This window comes from Myxocyprinus asiaticus, chromosome 21 (assembly GCF_019703515.2).
Source record: "Myxocyprinus asiaticus isolate MX2 ecotype Aquarium Trade chromosome 21, UBuf_Myxa_2, whole genome shotgun sequence".
Classification (NCBI taxonomy): Eukaryota; Metazoa; Chordata; class Actinopteri; order Cypriniformes; family Catostomidae; genus Myxocyprinus; species Myxocyprinus asiaticus.
In genome coordinates this window covers 15,455,932-15,471,908 of record NC_059364.1, presented here as the reverse complement: position 1 = coordinate 15,471,908, position 15,977 = coordinate 15,455,932, and the positions used below count along the sequence as shown (strand labels likewise).

Genomic DNA, 15,977 nt, shown 5'->3' with positions numbered 1-15,977 from the left:
GTCCAGTTCTTCTTCTCCTTAGCCCAGGTAAGACGCCTCTGACGTTGTCTGTGGTTCAGGAGTGGCTTAACAAGAGGAATACAACAACTGTAGCCAAATTCCTTGACACGTCTGTGTGTGGTGGCTCTTGATGCCTTGACCCCAGCCTCAGTCCATTCCATGTGAAGTTCACCCAAATTCTTGAATCGATTTTGCAATCCTCATAAGGCTGCAGTTCTCTCGGTTGGTTGTGCATCTTTTTCTTCCACACTTTTTCCTTCCACTCAACTTTCTGTTAACATGCTTGGATACAGCACTCTGTGAACAGCCAGCTTCTTTGGCAATGAATGTTTGTGGCTTACCCTCCTTGTGAAGGGTGTCAATGATTGTCTTCTGGACAACTGTCAGATCAGCAGTCTTCCCCATGATTGTGTAGCCTAGTGAACCAAACTGAGAGACCATTTTGAAGGCTCAGGTTTTGAGTTGATTAGCTGATTGGCATGTCACCATATTCTAATTTTTTGAAATAGTGAATTGGTGGGTTTTTGTTAAATGTGAGCCAAAATCATCACAATTAAAAGAACCAAAGACTTAAACTACTTCAGTCTGTGTGCATTGAATTTATTTAATACACGAGTTTCACAATTTGAGTTGAATTATTGAAATAAATGGACTATTCCACGACATTCTAATTTATTGAGATGCACCTGTATATAAAAATCTATTCTAGAATAAATCTTATGGACTGATGAAAATGTATAGTCCCTATCAGACGTGTTCAAAAGTCTCCAAATATCTGCAAGACCAAGATTTTTACATATCCTGAGAAGCATCAGTGTTGATCTAGGGGGCTTACACACTTTTGCTTCACTATGATCAAGTACTGAATCCATCAATAGTTTAAAGTTTCCTCCCAATATTATATCATGAGGGGTGCCAGTGGCTTGCAACATCCCTTCAAGAGCTATAAAAAATCAATTAAAAAAAAGCCCTGATCATCAGTGTTAGGTGCATATATATTAGCCAAAATCAACCTTTGCCCCTGAATTTCTGCTAAAACAATAATGACTCCTAATTTATCTTTAATCTGTTTGAGACATTTGAATTGAAGATGTTTACTTATCAATATAATGACTCCCCTGCTCTTACTTGAGCCAGCACTAAAGAAAACATGCCCACCTCATATCTTCTCAAATTTTTCAGCTTCCTGTGGGGAAAGATGTGTTTCTAGAAGAAACACTATGTCATATTTCTTTCGTTTAAGAAAAGAAATAACCTTCCTTCTTTTCATGGTTGCCCCAACCCATTCACATTCCACGTGGAGAGAGACAATCCACTCATATTAACATTTGACACTTTGAAATATTAGAACAAATAGATTGTGTCAAAAACAAAATTATAAAGACCACATTCCAACATTAGTGCAATAAATCAAACCCCGAACTTCCCCCAGAACCAAACAGAAAAAAAGGAAAACATACGCATTAACCCTGCGCATAACGGCGCAAACCGGCATCCATCCCTCTAAACTCAAACAGTCCATGTACGCCTATGAGAGTCCCCACAACAACTTTGCTGTTGGATTGCTCAAGTCTGGTGTTTATATATAAATTTTGTTAGACAGAATTACATAACAGAAGAAAATCTATAAAACAAACTCCAGCCAATAGCAGAATAAACACAGTGAACATGTAGATTCATTCACAAAACTGTCCCGAAGGTGTGTTCCTCCACAAACAAGCTCCAGCCACTAGCGGAACCAGCACACACACACACAAAAACTTCAGTTTCCTTGGACAGTCAAACGAATGCTCAGTGAGCTGGCTGTTCATGAGTGCAGCAGATGACCTAATCCTTCCAATGTCCTGCAAAAAATACCTCATAAAAAAGATTCCAGCCAGTAGGAGGCATAAACGTAAGGAACATGCAGATTCATCCACAATTGTCCCGAAGGAGTATTATTCCACAAAACAAACTCCAGCAGCTAGGCAGAACCAGCACAAAAAGAAACAAAACAGGCGCCCAGTTTCCTCGGACAGTCAAGTGAATGTTCAGTGAGTCAGGCTCACTTGGCAGCAATGTGAGAAACACACCATGACTTCCTCAGTCAATTGATTTTATGAAAGACTATCGCTTGTTGTGGGCATGTAAATATTTTGCGTCCATCCTTAGTATCTATTCTCAATTTGGCTGGGAACATCAGTGCAAAAGCGACCCTCTGTTGATGTAAGAGTTTCTTGCATTCCTTCAATCGATCACATTTCTCTCGTCAAATTACCAAAGTCTGGGAACAAGAAAATGCTGTGGTTTTTCCAAGAAAGCCTTCCTTTACTCCTTGCCTCGCATAACACGAGATCTTTATCAGATGATCTCAGAAATTTGGCCAAAATTGATTGGGGCCTGTCTACCTCAGCAGATCTCTGAGCTGGAACTCTGTGAGCTCGCTCGATTTCCAGCTTATGGCCTGTTATGTCGAGCAGACTCGGGAAGAGCTCGTCTAGGAATTTCACCATATCTCGGCCTTCTTCGTTCTCAGGAATTCCAACAATTCGGACATTGTTTCACCGGCTACGATTCTCAAGGTCTTCCAGTTTTTCCCAAATGTATTCCAAATCTACTTTGGTCACTAGCGGATTAGCAGCTAATTGCCTCTCCGATGATTCCAGATAATCGATCCGTTTCTTGACGTCCCCCATTCTTGTAACCAACTCAATGAATTTCGTCTCCATGGAAATGATCAATCGACGTATTACAGCAAGATCCTCCAAGTATGTCCTCCTGCTATGACCTTCGCCAGCATCACCGACATGCTGGACAGTTGACGCTGAATCTCTCCCGCCACGCTGTCCAAATGAGTCCCTGGTCTGCGGCCCTGTCAGGGGTATCAGCTTGAGCACGTAAGTGTCTTTTAATGTCTCCAGAGCTCAAGGATTTTGAATTCTTTTACATATTGACCTCACAGAACAGTTATGAAACAAGATGTACTGAATCTCACCAGTTTATGACACAAAAAGAATGAAAAATTAGCAAAGTGTGCAGAGCTCGCCGTTCACACGTCCGACCCTCGTATGGCATCCGGTCCTTCTGCTTCGATTTTTGCTTTTTTTTTTTTAAAGAAAAGGAGGGATGAGTTGAAACTATTTTTTGTGGTAATCAACGTTATGCCACAAATGCAGTCAATTGAGCTTAACTTGCATTGAACCCAGAATATTCCTTTAATGTTCTTCTAATTGGTCTCTTTCAACAGCCCAGTTCAGAAGGAATCTAAGATATCCTTCAACGCCATTAGTATAGAGCTATTGCTTATTTTTATCTGTAATGGGTTGCTTTGTGACTCCTATACTTCTCTACTGATGTCTGATTTTAGTATTTCTCATGGCAAGCTACAAATATCTGACACTTTATCACTGTTCTGAGGAAGTACATAAGCACTGCCACCCTCTGGTGAATAAACATTAACAAACAAATACGGCAGAGACATAAAAGACAGAAATGTGAAAGCAGGGCTTATTTAATTTTATTATTGCATGTTTTCATAAAAATTATAATCCATATGAAAAGAAGTTTTCTATACATTCCTTTATAAAATGTATCTATTTTTGAACTACCTGTGCTTGTACATGATTGCAATAGTGTTTTACAAATCATCATCTCAATAATCAGAATAGCATGGAAATGTTTGTAGTTTTACATCAAATTACACTTTACACAAGTTTTGGTCCATTAAATGTAGTTAGTTTTAGACTGTTAGTTTCAGTAACAACACCAAGAGAAAACATTTAGTCAAGCAAAAAACAAACACACATTTAAATAAGGAATCATGATTTACATTTAGAAGAAGAAATGCTGTGTAGTGAAACTGGACTTAAATTTTTATCAAATGTCTGAATAAGATCTGTCTTCAGTCTCCTGAAAGGGACAAGTTCTGGGAAAACACACAGATCATTTGTGGTGAATAGCTTCTTGCATACACACATTAAAGCACCATCTTATTCATGGCAGGATAGCCTTTACCATAAAGAAAACATTCAAAATGAATTACAAAAACCGCTAATAGTTGTGTGATTCACCAACACACACATCAGCTGAGTCCTCTAAACACCAGGGACATCAGGGTCAGCAAGCCCTTTACATCAAGACAAAAGAATATAAATTTCAAAAACAACCAGATGTAATGAGTACGTGCTGTTTTTGACCCAGGCAAAGTTCCATTTGAAATGGAATTTGATCATGAATGACTGTCAACATTCCCTTTTTTTCCCCATAGTAATGCATGACATTGGGTCATGTCTTTGGATGAATTTCTACTGAACAGAAAAACGGTTATGGGGAATATTTATTCACCATATTTGGAAGACATCTGTCAGCCTATTTCACAAATAGTCCATGTCACACAACACTTCTGCTGAGATTTATACTGATCTGTTTGTTACACCTCGGTTTTTTATTAAATCAACTTTATATGATAGATGCTAGAACTAATCATAAACCTTAAATTTTCCAAAGCGATAGAAAAAGCAGATTAATTATCATATTTAGAGGTACAAAACTGCAGAAAAAACAGAACAACAACAGAAAGATTTTGAGAGTGAATGACAACTTAGTTCTGGTGTAATCGCAAAATATAAAATTCACTGAAGTGATTTCATTTGTCTGTTATTGTGATTGCTTATAAATGTCAGCGTAATCTAAGCTAAAGAATCTCAGCTAATGCAAACTCAAAAAAGAGACATAAATGGGAGAGGTTTTAAGTGTTATTCATGGAAGGGGTCACTGCCCTCAGTTTGATGTTGTAAGATACTGGCAGTAAAGAGGGGGAGAGAAGCACAATAGAGAAAGTGTAAACATAGTAGATACATTGTGCTGGTGGTGGCTCTTTTTCACATTTTTAGAGTGCTTACTTAGCCATGTTAGGGCTATGTGAAGAAGGTGCATCCAGGTTCCCCTCTACTAGGTCAGAAAAAATTGAAGTGCTCAGGGTTGTCCAGTGACATCATCATTTGAGTCAGTTGCTTTTGAGCATCTCAATGCTGCCCTGCAGAAGGGACACGCTGTTCTGTGGTAGCATAAAGGAGAGAGAACACGACAGAGAGAAAGATGGAGAGAAAATCATGGAAGAAATTAAATATGTAATCTTTCAATTTATATATATATATATATATATATATATATATATATATATATATATATATTTTTTTTTTTTTTTTTTTTTCACCCAATTTGGAATGCCCAGTTCCCAGTGCTCTTTTAAGTCCTCGTGGTCTCAATCCGGGTGGCGGAGGATGAATCCCAGCTGCCTCCGCGTCTGAGACCATCAACCCGCGCATCTTTTCACGTGGCTTGTTGAGCGCGTCGCCACGGAGACATAGCGCGTGTGGAGGCTTCACGCCATCCACCGCGGCATCCGCGTTCAACTCACCACGCACCCCACCGAGAACGAACCACATTAGTGACCACGAGGAGGTTACCCCATGTGACTCTACCCTCCCTAGCAACTGGGCCAATCTGGTTGCTTAGGAGACCTGGCTGGAGTCACAATCAATCAATTTATATGACTTTTCCTATTTTCACGGAAAAGTCCATGATTACTGGATAATTTAACCCTTATATTGTGTTCCGGTCAAAACTGACCGATTGACTTTTTTATTATTTTTTCTGAAAACTGTAGCTTATTTCATCCAATTGGATTAAAATTCCATAACTTTGTTCACACAGGGCATCTGAACACTTAAAAAAAAAAAAAAAAAAAAAAATCATAAAATGTTATTGGTTTTATTTCACTTTGTTACACCTGTGGTATTCCCAGTCTAAAGTGACAGGCCATTGGAAATGAATGGATTAGACTAGAATATTAAGTGTTCAGGAGCATCCCATTCCTTTAGATAAGCACATATGTGGATGTGTTTTTGCACACACAAAGTCCTCGCACATGTGCACACATGTGTTGAGCATCCTTTTGTGCATCATCTTTCCATGTACACTCTTTGAGGAATATTTCAAGATCTACCTATCGACTTTTGTTTTGTTTGGGCTCCTTTGAATCGGGATAGTCTGCTTTAAGTTACGATATGTCATTGCCTATGCTACAAGAAGATGTATGTTTCAAGAAGTAATAAGGAAAAACGTGACAAAAATACACTCTTGTTTATTATATTTATGTGTGTCAGTGGGAATTTCATACACTAATACTCTCTGCAGTTTGGTCTCTGAGTGAAACAATTGCTCAATGCATTTTACAAATTGAGACCTTTCCAACTATATATAACACATGGCTATCTAATCTTTATGATTTTACCAAATCTGTATATAATTGTTGCGATAACAAAATTGAAAATTGAGATCAAAACAGTTATAATTTTTTCAGCAAATTAAAAAGCATTATTTAAGAATTGTTAGGATCGGCTATATGCATTGTAAAGTCCAGCTTTAAATTCTAAGCTTTAAAATGACACCTATTTTGTTTAGTTCAAGCAATTGGTTATTAACTTATTACATAATAGCCCAGTAAAAGCTCAGTTCAATTAATCCTATCAAAAAATATATATTTACTACATTTTAGTCATAATTACTAAAAAGAAATTAACAAAAAGATGCAATAAATAAATAATGCAATATCTTGGCATAATATATGCAATATGAGAGATTTATTAACATACTTAGTGGGCCGGTAATTTTTGACAAGGAACACAAAAGGTGCAAGCAGAAATGAACACAGCACGAGCATCGCAAACAATTTTAAATATCAAATATTTAAGAGCAAAGCACAACTAGAAAAATTTCAATTCACTATAGAAATTACCATGACTTAAATATATATTTTCCACAACTTTTCCAGACCTGGAGATCAGGGTGTTTAAAATTCCCTGATATGTCCATAACCAAGGGTATTGTCAAAATACATGTTCCAATACACATGGATAACCTCCTGTACACCAACAAATAAACAGAATGCATGACGCAACTCATCCTCACCTTGGCATGTTTTATTTCCAACTCAGTCATCTCAATCAAGTTCTTGCGGAAGGCCACTACACGCCTCATGTTGAAGCTGGTGAGCTCTGCAGACACAACAATCTGCATTAGTAAGTATTCATTTACAAGCTTTCATCAAAAGTTACTTACAGCATACCAATTGCAAGTGTCTTGCACAATGGTGAGCCTACAACATTTTGGTTACCAGTCCAAATTTATAAACGCTATGCCACCCCACCATATAAACTGTTCATACACTAAACTCAGACCATAAGATTAATTTATTAAAGGAATTTAAATGAAATCAAAAATGAAAATTCTCTAATCATTTACTCACCCTCATGCCATCCCAGATGTCTATGACTTTATTTCTTCTGCAGAACACAAACAAAGATTTTTAGAAGAATATCTCAGCTCTGTAGGTCCATACATTGCAAGTAAATGATGACCAAAATTTTAAAAAGATCAAAAAAGCAAATAAAAAGGCTACATAAAAGTAATCCATATGACTCCACTGGTTTATTCCATGTCTTCTTAAGCATTCCAATCAGTTTTGGACCAAAATGTAACTCACTAGGACCAAAGTGTAACTCCTTTTTCACTATAAATCTTCAGACATCAGAAGTTTCCTTGGCGATCATGATTTTTAAGCTCTATTACATTTACGCATTTGGCAAACACTTTTATCCAAAGCAACTTACAAAGCACTTATTAAAGGGACAATCCCCCTTGAGCAACTTGGAGTTAAGTGCTTTGCTCAAGGACACAATGGTGGTGGGTGTGGGGATTGAACCGGCAACCTTCTGCTTACCAGCTGAATGCTTTAGCCCACTACACCACCGCCACTCCATCTATTACATTTCCTAGCACCAACTAGGAAGCTAGGAAGCATCAAGCTTTAAATCATGACTGTAATGGCAAGATGTGCAGTGAAAATGAATTATGTTCTGTTCTCACCCAAAACCAACTGGATCACTTCAGAAGACATTGATTAAACCAGTGGAGTTATGGATTAATTTTATGCTGATGTTATCTCCTTTTTTGGAGCTTTTGAAATTCTAGTCACCATTCACTTGCATTGTATGGACCTACAGAGCTAAAATATTCATCTAAAAATCTTAATTTGTGTTCTGCAGAAGAAAGAAAATCAGACATCTGGGATGGCATGAGGGCGAGTAAATGATGAGAGAATTTTCATTTTTGGGTGAACTATCCCTTTAAGATGACTGTAAAACATACCTTTCTTGCCAGACTCAGAGAGCTTGTCAAACTTCTGCAGACACCGCTTCTGGAGCTCCTCAGCCTGTGCAATGTCCTTACCCTTCAGACGAGCCTTGTCAAGAGCTTTATTGGAATTCTCGTAATCAGCAAGCGCCCGAGCACGTCTGTATAAAAGGTCCTGAAGGAATTTGAATGTGTTATTACTCAGGTAATAATCAGAATAACACAGCTATTTGAGTGTTGCTGGTTTACATTTAATCCATTCTCAGAATCGGTATAAAAAAAATAGAACATAAAACACTCAGTTGGCATCTGGGTTTTGCAAACAAGAAGACTGAATAAAATACCTTTTCCTGCTTTAAATAGCTAGGACAATTTCTTAAATAGGAAGTCCTAAAATGTATTTGTAACAGGGTTTAAAATGGGCAAAGAGGAGGTGGGAACCGGCTGAACAGTCAACATAATGTTTAATGAAAACTTAAGACACAAACATAAACACACACGGCAGCTGCGTGTGGCTCTCTCTCTCGAAATGCTGCATCCGGCTCGACTTTATCCCTCTCCTCGGCTGATTGGCCCGATTGGGGGCTGGTTGTGCACACTCACGGCCCAGCCCTCCTCCTCGTCATAGTCTTCTGATTAAACCATTCTTTGTTGACTTTAATGGATCTTGAAATTTTGTGAAGTGAATTAAAAAGAGGGAAGGTTTTACCTTAGCTGCTTGAATGTCCCTTGTGTAATATCTCAAAAGTTCTGTCAGCTTGAGCTCTTGATCAGATGCCACTCTATCATCCACTTTCTGCAAAACACACCCATACACACATGGTCAAAAATAAAGTGCCACATAATTATTATTTTCCATAACATGATCTTATGAACATAGCAACAGTGTGATTGGTAAGAAAACTCCTATAGAGATACTCACTCTAAGCTTTTCAAACACATCAGCAAATGTTTCTAAGTGCCTGGGAGAACAAAAAAGCACAAACATTAGAAATCTTACAATGATGGTTAAGCTTGTTTTTTGGTGTGCTAATATTTCGTATCAGTTTTTTTATTTCTTTTTTATTTCATAGACAGTATCAACAACAAGGATTTCATGTTTCATTCTAATGTCATCATGTTTTATTATAATTTCTTGGTATTAAATTATTGGTAGAAAATAGTTTTTATTTTGTAAATGTTAAATGAAATATTATGTATATATATTTCATTTAACATTTAAAAAATAAAAACTATTTTCTATTTATATATATATGTTGCTAAAAATGAAATACATCATTTTTTGAGGCAGGGCCGATGAAAATGTTGGTAGAGCAAGTAAACATTAAAAATACTGGCTAGCAGAAAAAAAAATCCTTATTGTTGAGCCTTGAGCCCATGTTAAAAAGATTCACCTTTTAAAGAGTAAATATAGATAAAACAGTATAAAACTGTTCACTACAACCAATAAAATGCTGTGAAATATATCAAACACTTATACTTCTTGTTTGAATGCATGTTTCTCACTTTTTCAAGGCAGTGTTGTTGTCTGCAGCATTGCTGTTCAGAGCAGCAGAAATGTGGTTATAATCCTCAGCAACATCTTAGAAAAGAAAGCAATAAGAGAAAAACAAGCATTTATTAATTAATATGAATCTCTAAGCATTAAGAAATTATAGCCAAAATATTTCCTGCCAGATTCATGTGAATTAAATAATGGTTTCACTTTTGTGTGAATGGGTCATTTTCTCAGCCTTAGCAGTGGCATCTTTGATTTTGTTAGAATAATCCAACAGAAAAGTCTTCTCCTGTTCAAAAAAGTCATCAACCTCCTGCAAAAAAAGTCATTGTAATTATCAATCAGTCATATACTCACACAGGTCACTGCTGCCCACACCAATGGAGAGTTTATTTACACACTGACCTTGACCCCTGAGATGAGGAACTCATCAGCACTCTTTACCATGATCTTAAAAAATCCACCAAACATTTCCTTGGCATTCTTCCTCCTCACACTGAGCTATACAACCAATGAGAAGAAGAGTGGAAAGTCAAGCACGCTATGAATCAGAATGCAGAAACACAGTGAACTGCACTCTTTATCACCATTGGCTGCTATCCAGTAAGGTCAGTTTTCTGTGTTATCCGTTGCAATAACTGACACTTATCAGTGCCACACAAGACTTTCAGGTTATGGCAGCACTTTTTTTATATGAATTAGCAAAAAAAACAAAAAAAAAACAGAAGTTTAGTCAAAGAGAGTTTTTATGCTGAACTAAGCAGGAAGTGGCCCTTATAGTTATATCCCGCCTCCCTTCCCCCTTTATTTTCGACGCTCATCCTCCACTCTCTCTCATTGCTTGAAACATTGCAGCTTCGCAGGAAATAAGCACAGCCAACAGTTTATTGCTCTCTCTCTGTTTCCTGAATTGGGGAAATAAGGTCTGGACTACATAGAGAGGAAGACTCACATCCTGATCATATTCCAGAAATATCTGGAAGTTTCTGTCCTTGCTGAAGGCAGGGTGGGAAGAGAGCCGCTGAAGAAAAACTTCATGAACCTGCACGGTCTTCTTAAAAACAGCAAGATATTCCCTGAGAGAATAAATCGATTAAAATACATACATTTAAATGGCTGTTTTGCTATAAACTAAAGCTGCAGTCACACTATGGTCTCAGCATATAAAATTACATTTAAATATATTATGTTATAATTTAAAAAAAAATATACATTTAATAAATTAAATTAGACTATCTACTCCAATTTCCTGCAATGTTGAAAACTACGCATCTTTGAAATTTGCATCTATAGAGCTTAGAGATAAATCTGTGACATTTAGATCCTCTACGAAAGTAGATGACTGGAAGTTTGCATGTGTATGAATGTAAGAGAATGGAAAACAAAAACTAGCACGATTGCACCTTAAGTGCATTTAAACAAAAAATATAAGATCAAACACAAATGAGCTTGGCGAGACAAAATACAAAAATACAATATAGAATTAGACTCACGCCTCAAGTTCCTGCTTCATTTTGGCATATTCCTCCTTTGTCATGCTAGATTCCCCCTCTCCCAGCTTATGCATTTTCTCCCTGGGACCCTCAAAGTCAGGCTTTGGTGGGGCGGGAGGGATCTGAGGAGTATTGAAAAGTGAAGGGGAAGGAAAGCACTAGACTTGTAAACTTACGATTCAGCTCTAACTTTTGAAGGTGCTATTTGGCTATTCCAACTGTCTTCAATGCAGACTGATGTTCAGCAGAGAAACTCAATGGTTTGCATGTTGACAGTTGTATAGTGTTGCTGTGGATGAGTTTAAATCTGGACAACATGAATATGGGTTTTGGACTTACAATGAGGCCAGCGTAGTCCTCAGTCTCCACCATTGTGTCATGGAGCCAGATGAAATCTTCGTGCTGGCGTGGCACAGAAAATTCTGGCTTTTGAAAGGAACTAAGTGTGGTCTATAAGGAAGTGAGGGGCAAGTCAAAGCCATACTGTGTGTCAAAAACTGAATCCAAAACTGTAGAAACTAGATCAAATGTGACATATCAAACAAAGATTTACATTCAAAGAAAGAAAGTTTGAGAGATTCTAGATTATGTTATGCTCTACTAAATAATACATGAATGTATGTGCAATATACTGAAATATTGATTTAGTTTCAGTGGTTTTAAGTTTATCTGTAGACTTACCTTTGTGTGGACAGTAAATTTGACTTTGTCGCGTTCACAGAGGGCGTCAGGGATATCAATAAGAAGAGATGCATCTTTGTTCAAGTCCACTGATACAGAGCGTACCTTAATTAAACAAGACTTATGAACTGACTTATAGTGGAACAAAACATGTCATGAACACGGCTTAACTTGAGACAAAGACTGAGGGAGATGAGAAAAGCATCTGCTGAAAACATAAACGCAAACATATTAACAATGCTATTAACATGGTCAAATTTGAATAAATAGCCTTATGAATTCAGGTTTCCTGGAAACAAAAATATGTTATTCAGTCATGTGCTCTACTAAACACTTGTACAGTACACTTTGACACAGTCAGTAGTGGCTTTCACACATACAGCCTTTTCCAGAAAATTGCCTACAATTTCCAGTTCAGAGGTCATGAGTGAACACGACCATTTTGAAAATACTGGTAAATTTTGTTCTGGCAAACTTCCTTAATGCGAAGTTTTATCATTGCATATACATTTTCTTATTGATGGTATGTGTGAACAGCACATTTGGTACATTTACCAGTAAAGACAACACAACGGTTTTCCTGTAATTTACCTGGTTGCATGTGTGAACGGGGCTAGTGTAGTAACTGGCCACAAAGTTTGAAAAAGCAGCTTTGGACAAACTTCCTTATATAATTCCTACAGATATTAGACTTAATGTGCAATATTTAAAGTTTCCACTACACCAAAATAATCATAATCTTTCAGAATAAATGTTATACAACCAAAATAAACCTTAAACTTCTGACTTCACGGCCACTGACTGGCAAAAGATTATTGTTATTGTTGTTGTAAACAGAAGTAGATAAATAAACGCGCGCGATTATTCACTGCATACCAGAGTTGGGCGGTTATTAATCAAGCGAGCTGGTTGAGTGCTTCAAACATTCATTAATAAGATCTGTCTCTATAATTAATGATATACCGCATGACTCACCTTCTCCTTATCTCTATTCTCTGAGATAGATGTCATGATCAGAAGATATTTCACTTATTTGCCCGTCTCCGGATAGTACATTTAAACTGTACTTCAAACTTTCCAACTGCAGCTCGCTGTTCTTCACTTTCTACTCTCGCCTGTCACTGTAGACTTCCGGTTCGATATTTCTTCTGGCAAAACATCAAAATAAAAGACATTTTAATAAAATGATTTAATCTCATTCTTGAGTTGTTAGTCGAGCTATGGAGCTATAAGGTCGAAACACAGACATGATCGTTGGGGTATGGAGGACGAAACTTGTGAAAATAATAAATAAATAAATCCATATATTTGTGCATAAATAAATATATAATTAAATGTGCGAGGAGATATAGAAATAATTTAATAAATACATAAATAAATAATATGCAGATTTATTTATGTACGTATTTATGTATTTATTTATTAATTATTTTTGCAGGTTTCGTCCTACTTATTGGAGGACCCGTTCGTCTTTAAAGATGAGCGGTCAGAAAACAATCCCAATTTCAACAATTTTTTCTAAAATATTTTTTATTACATTTAAATAATAATAATAATAATTTATAATTTGCTTAGTTACATTGCTTAGTTATATTTTCTGAACTGTAAATATTTTTTGCTGTATGATTTATATATATATATATATATATATATATATATATATATATATATATATATATATATATAGTATCTTGCTTTAAAGTCAAATAATTAAATGTAGTCAAATAGCTCGTTGTGGAAACAAAATAAAAACCCAGCCAAGTATATAACGGTACTGTATTTAGTATGCGCTCTACGTTGTTTTCACCACCAGATGACAGTAATGTACCGTGTTGAACTGAAAAAGCTTCGAGTAATAAAAAAATAAGTAAATGAGTAACGATATTTTTATTGAAAGCCTCAACGCTTCAGAAAGCTGAACGGTATATATATATATATATATATATATATATATATATATATATATATATATATATATATATATATAACTTATGTATTTTCTTTCAATAAAAATACACAACAGTAACTTCACAGTCCACTCATTCGAGTGATGCCAAAGAACAGCATTGTGGGAAATTATGTTTTATTCAGACGAATTCTATGCACTTGTGACGTAGTTAGAACTACAATTCCCACAATTCCCTAAGAGCATCCTGTTCAAACTGTTGGCTCCCTTTGAAATTACAACAGTTTGGCTAATCCACTCTAAAACTTGTTGGTAGGTTTTTAAATACTTTTATCAATATAGTATCCAGCGCAAGAGCAGAAATAAGGTTTAAACCTCACCATAGAAACAGAATAAGAACATCACAAATGGGGATCACAGGACAGGCTTTGAAGCAGATGATACAATGTAACCGTGTGAGATCAATAGGCTTCCTCTCTGGTCAGTTCTCGCGTGTGGATAACTTTTCAAGCAGCTGTCAATGGCGAACACGCAAAAAGGTCAGTCAATGCAGCACAGTCGACACAGAACGGTACTCATCACTGGTGCGGGCGGTTTTATCCTCAAAAACCAGCTCTCAGACTCCTGAAAGCATCGAGGATGAGGACTGTCAGCTGTACGGACCTGTAATAAGATCAAGACCACCTTCACTGGAGCGCAGAGTGCCTAAAAACCTGCATCCACTGCTAAATCAGGCCAAAGGTCAATCGGAGTATGTGCCGGGACCTTTGGCTCGTATAACCTTACAGAAAGACTCTAATAAGCCATCTATGCCCAGTGTGACTAAGATCCTTCAGAAGACCATGCCACCTGAGCAAGCCTTTTACCTGGAGAGGTGGAAGAGAAGGATGATTGCTGAACTTGGGGAGGATGGGTTTAAAGAATATAGCTTGAGTAAGGTTTTTTATATTTATATAATTTCTCTTTTATTACATCATAACAGTACTACACCTCATAATTCAATTGCTTTGTTTTAGATGTTTTCAAGCAAGGAAAGCTGTTCCATTCTGCCATTGAGGAAACTTTCACACAGGAAACCCCTTCTAAGGAAGAATTAGAGTGTCCAGAAGTGGTGGCCGGATATATAGATAGTGTATCTCATGTGCTGAATGATATCACAGGAGTGAGAGCTATTGAGAGTGCCGTGCATCATTCAACATTACAGTACCTGGGCATAGTAGATTGTGTCGCACATTACAGGTGAGATGCATTCCTTTATAACAATGAGCCACATGCATAAGAATTCATAATCATAAAAATTCCATAATGTGATTTTTAATGTATGTGAACGGTGGCTTATTTGAACCAAATTCATTTCTTGATCTTTTCTTCCATGTTGGCAATGTTACTTATTCACATGTTCTGGCCATATTGAATTTTACTACAAAACTAAAGAGGTTCGTTGTGTGTCATCGACTGGAAGACCTCAGAGAAGCCTAAACCCTTCCTTCACAATACTTACGATAATCCATTACAAGTAACCGCATACATTGGAGCCTTGAACGGTGATGACAACTACAGCTACCAGGTAAATATCAGCAAGCATCTTCTCTTTTCAAATGGCTTGCTGTAGTTTCACTATCTATTCTTTAATGTTGTGCTGTGTTTATGTACAGGTAGAGAACGGGTTAATTGTGGTGGCCTACAAAGATGGATCACCAGCACATGCCCACTTCCTGAACTCAGAGCAGATTATGCCATTTTGGGAGAAATGGCTACTTCGACTAGAAGAGTATGCTGAAAAATAAGAGACCTTCTGATAGTATAACAAAATCAAGCAGATGCTGTTGAATGAGCTCTACACAATGTGTAGTTCAACTGTAAATGTTTGTTTAACTTTTGATATAAAGAATAAATGGTTGTTTTTACATGTTTAAATCAAGGAATGAGTTTAAAAATGAAATAAATCAATTTTTGGTGTTGATGATGGATGGCCTCGTGACCATTCTTTATTTGCTGTTTGGTCATTACATACAATTAAAAAAAAAAAAAAAAACTGTTTGCTGGTTACAAATCCATCTGTCAAATTTGTTCACATCAGTGCAACTGATCAAAACTCATAAAAGACAAACCAGGCTGCCCTGTAATCAGGATCATAAGCGATACCCAGGTTTGTGAAGAGGCTGTAAGATAACTGTTTCTCTTCATCTTTAAAACAATACACTGGATAACCCTGAGAGTGAAG

General features: G+C 36.8%; 2 protein-coding genes across 3 annotated transcripts; one reads left to right on the top strand and one right to left on the bottom strand.

Moving 5' to 3' along the window:
* Positions 1-3,474: 3,474 nt before the first annotated feature.
* Positions 3,475-12,988, bottom strand: LOC127412388 (sorting nexin-5-like). 2 transcript variants are annotated; one of them, XM_051648701.1, is made up of 13 exons: positions 12,823-12,988; positions 11,848-11,952; positions 11,506-11,616; positions 11,167-11,288; positions 10,626-10,749; positions 10,079-10,174; positions 9,881-9,986; positions 9,682-9,757; positions 9,098-9,137; positions 8,885-8,971; positions 8,191-8,350; positions 6,952-7,037; positions 3,475-5,035 (listed from the first exon to the last, which is right to left on the bottom strand). In XM_051648701.1, exons 1-13 carry the CDS (start codon positions 12,856-12,858, stop codon positions 4,985-4,987), a joined length of 1,200 nt encoding a protein of 399 aa, XP_051504661.1. In that variant the 5' UTR covers positions 12,859-12,988; the 3' UTR covers positions 3,475-4,984. The 2 variants fall into 2 exon arrangements, with proteins under 2 accessions (XP_051504661.1, XP_051504662.1); XM_051648702.1 differs by lacking the exons at positions 3,475-5,035; positions 6,952-7,037 and adding an exon at positions 7,294-7,325.
* Positions 12,989-13,990: 1,002 nt separating this feature from the next.
* LOC127412390 (mitochondrial genome maintenance exonuclease 1-like) lies at positions 13,991-15,721 on the top strand. Its single transcript, XM_051648704.1, has 4 exons — positions 13,991-14,686; positions 14,770-14,992; positions 15,188-15,320; positions 15,409-15,721. Exons 1-4 carry the CDS (start codon positions 14,161-14,163, stop codon positions 15,538-15,540), a joined length of 1,014 nt encoding a protein of 337 aa, XP_051504664.1. The 5' UTR covers positions 13,991-14,160; the 3' UTR covers positions 15,541-15,721.
* Positions 15,722-15,977: the final 256 nt, after the last annotated feature.